The following is a 2666-nucleotide window of genomic DNA, read 5'->3' on the forward strand; positions in this document are numbered from 1 at the left end:
CATTGTAGCCAAAACCTGACATTTTCTAATTCCTCTCTAAGCTACAGTATATAGAGCACCATTGTCCCCAAAACACATCAGTGAGCCACTGAATGACATGTTCCTTCATTCTACTGATAATGGGCACTGCAGTTTTATTTTTGCTGCTGTAAATACACACAAAATGTGTGTTAAACTGCAGATAAATGCACTTTTAAGTCCTGTTTAAGTAACGTTACTGAAAACGCCACTAATAGATCAAATAAATGGTAAATGTTTTTTTTGTTTTTTTTAGTAACTACTACATAGTTATTCATTACCTACTACATCGTTTTTTTTGTAACTACTACATATATTTGCATTACCCACTACAAAGGTTTTTTTTCTTTTTTTTAGTACCTAATACATAATGCTACTACAAGATAGATATTACCTTCTACATAGGTTTAAAAAAAATATTTTGTAACTACTACGTAGTTATGCATTACCTACTGCATAGTTTTTTTAGTAGTTACTAAAATTTGAAAAAAGAAAAACCTATGCAGCAGTAACTAAAATGTTGTGTACCTTACTGTAAAGTGTGTAAGTAAGTACACACAAAAATCTATTAATATACACAGTAGAATTAAATAAATATGTTTTGTTATAAATTATATTTGACTTATAGTTCATGAAAAAAATTATGCCAATCACCCCTGAGATATGACCCTCTTGTGTCTCTGTACCCCGTCTTCAGCCCAGGGAGGGGATCTACTCGCCCGGTGGCGCCATGCTGATCCGTTTCCACAGCGACGACACCATCAGCAAGAAGGGCTTCCACATCCGCTACACCAGCACCGAGTTCCAGGAGAGCCTTCACACCAGGAAATGACATCACACTCAGCCCCCCGTTGACCTATGACCTCATCCCCATCCCCATCCCCAACCCTGACCCCCCCCCCCCAGCAACTGTTACCATGACCTTCGCCACGGCAACCAGAAAAGCACAGCCAGTCCCCCATCTTTTCTCCACAGACAGACAGTGTGGACGTTTGCCAGCCACGGAGAGTGAACATTTGTCTCCCTCGCATGTGGCTCAAAACTCTGAGTTGAAACAGGACAGATGACTTGATATCAATACGAGGCTATTGGAAAAAGTACACAAGAGATATTTTTGGACGTAGAAATGGAGATGGATTTTTCGATACGGGACATGAAGCTACCTACCCCTCAGTGTGGACAGAGGTGTTGCCGAAGATCCTTATACTAAGTTTACTGATATACTTACGGTTGCACAAATGCAAAGAAAAAGTGAACATACTCACACGTAAACACACTATCCTATTCAGAACTATTGACGATGGATGCTTGAGGAACTACGTAGCTTTTGAGCTGAAAGAAAAAAATGCATCCGAACGAGGGAGTTTTGAGTCTTTTCTGAACTCTGTGTGACTTACTGTGATCAAACGGCTGCTCGTCCCCGCAATCACTGAGAGAGGAGAGACTCTGAATGGACGTTTCTATTGCCTTTGATGCCTGGGAACTGGTCTGTTCAACCCAGCTGAGAACGGCTGCAAATGATTTTATTTCATGTCTTATTGTAAAAAAAAAAAACATCATGTTTACTGTATGTGTGTCTGTGTGTACAGAGAAAACGAGCAAAAAACACTAAAGGCCCAAGCTCGTCATTTGCCCTTTTGCTTAAAGCTTATGCAGACGACCATCATGGAATGGGGAGAAAAAAAATATATATTAAAAAAAGCAAATGGAGAAGTTTTCCAAACGATCTGTGATGTTAATGTTAAGCCTTGCATTATGTTGTGTGTGTATGTGTGTGTGTTTGTGTGTGTGTGTGTGTGTGTGCGTGTGTGTGTGTGTGTGTGTGTGTGTGTGTGTGTGTGTGTGTGTGTGTGTGTATGCCTTTGTCTTGCAAACTTTCATGGATGTTTTCCAGTTCCCACCTCAAACTCCCCCCCCCCCCTCCCTATAAACTGGATATCGGAAGGGAATATTTTCACAGCCGTCTCTCGGAGTGACGCGATACTGACTGAAGGAGAGATTCCCATGGTGCTAAAAATAAAACTACACTGAATGACAGACGACTGAAGGATTGGAAGTGAAGGGTTTTGGATGGGAGACACAGTCAGCGTGCAAACAGCACACTGCATCGACAGCGCTAGTCCTGTGGAACTACAATAATGCCTTAGAAACCAAAAAATGTATGCTATCGGAGGCCGCTATGCTCATGCACAGGTGTGTTGTGTCAGTCAGTGGAGCGTTTTCGAGGTTTTTTGGCAGCGTGTTTTATTTGTTTGGAGATCTTGAATGGTGAAAAAAAACATGGGAAATGTAGTTTGTGTGTGAGATGAGAGTGTCAAAGGTGCATGTGTGTGTGTGTGTTTGTGTGTGTGTGTCAGTTTTGTAGCTCATTCATTGACTCGGACAGATCTGAACACACACTTCCATTCTGTATATTTGAAGCGTGAAGAGCAAAGTGCTGTAAAGTTGAATGGATATCAAAAGGTGCACACACGTTGTATCGTATCTGTGTTAAATGCAAACTTGTAAGTGTGTGTTATAGAAGATAATAGAGAAATAATGTGTGTGTGCGTGTATGTGTGTGTGTGTGTGAATGTGTGTATAAACTGTGTGTTTTTAAGTTGAATACTTCACTGCTGTACGTGCCAAGCTCCAGGTGACCCCTGATC

The 2666-nt window shown here is 41.0% G+C and overlaps 1 protein-coding gene across 1 annotated transcript in view; it reads left to right on the top strand.

Annotated features, from left to right (window-relative positions):
• tll1 (tolloid-like 1) overlaps positions 1 to 850 on the top strand; it is a gene marked incomplete at both ends in the record, with an annotated part of 38819 nt that extends 37969 nt beyond the window's left edge. The window contains one exon of the mRNA XM_080029901.1: positions 716 to 850. Coding sequence (XP_079886027.1) covers positions 716 to 850 — 135 coding nt within the window. The remainder of the gene's footprint in view (positions 1 to 715) is intronic.
• Between the last annotated feature and the right edge of the window lie 1816 nt (positions 851 to 2666).

The sequence above is a fragment of the Ammodytes marinus genome (genome assembly GCF_949987685.1).
Source record: "Ammodytes marinus genome assembly, chromosome: 6".
Lineage (NCBI taxonomy): Eukaryota > Metazoa > Chordata > Actinopteri > Uranoscopiformes > Ammodytidae > Ammodytes > Ammodytes marinus.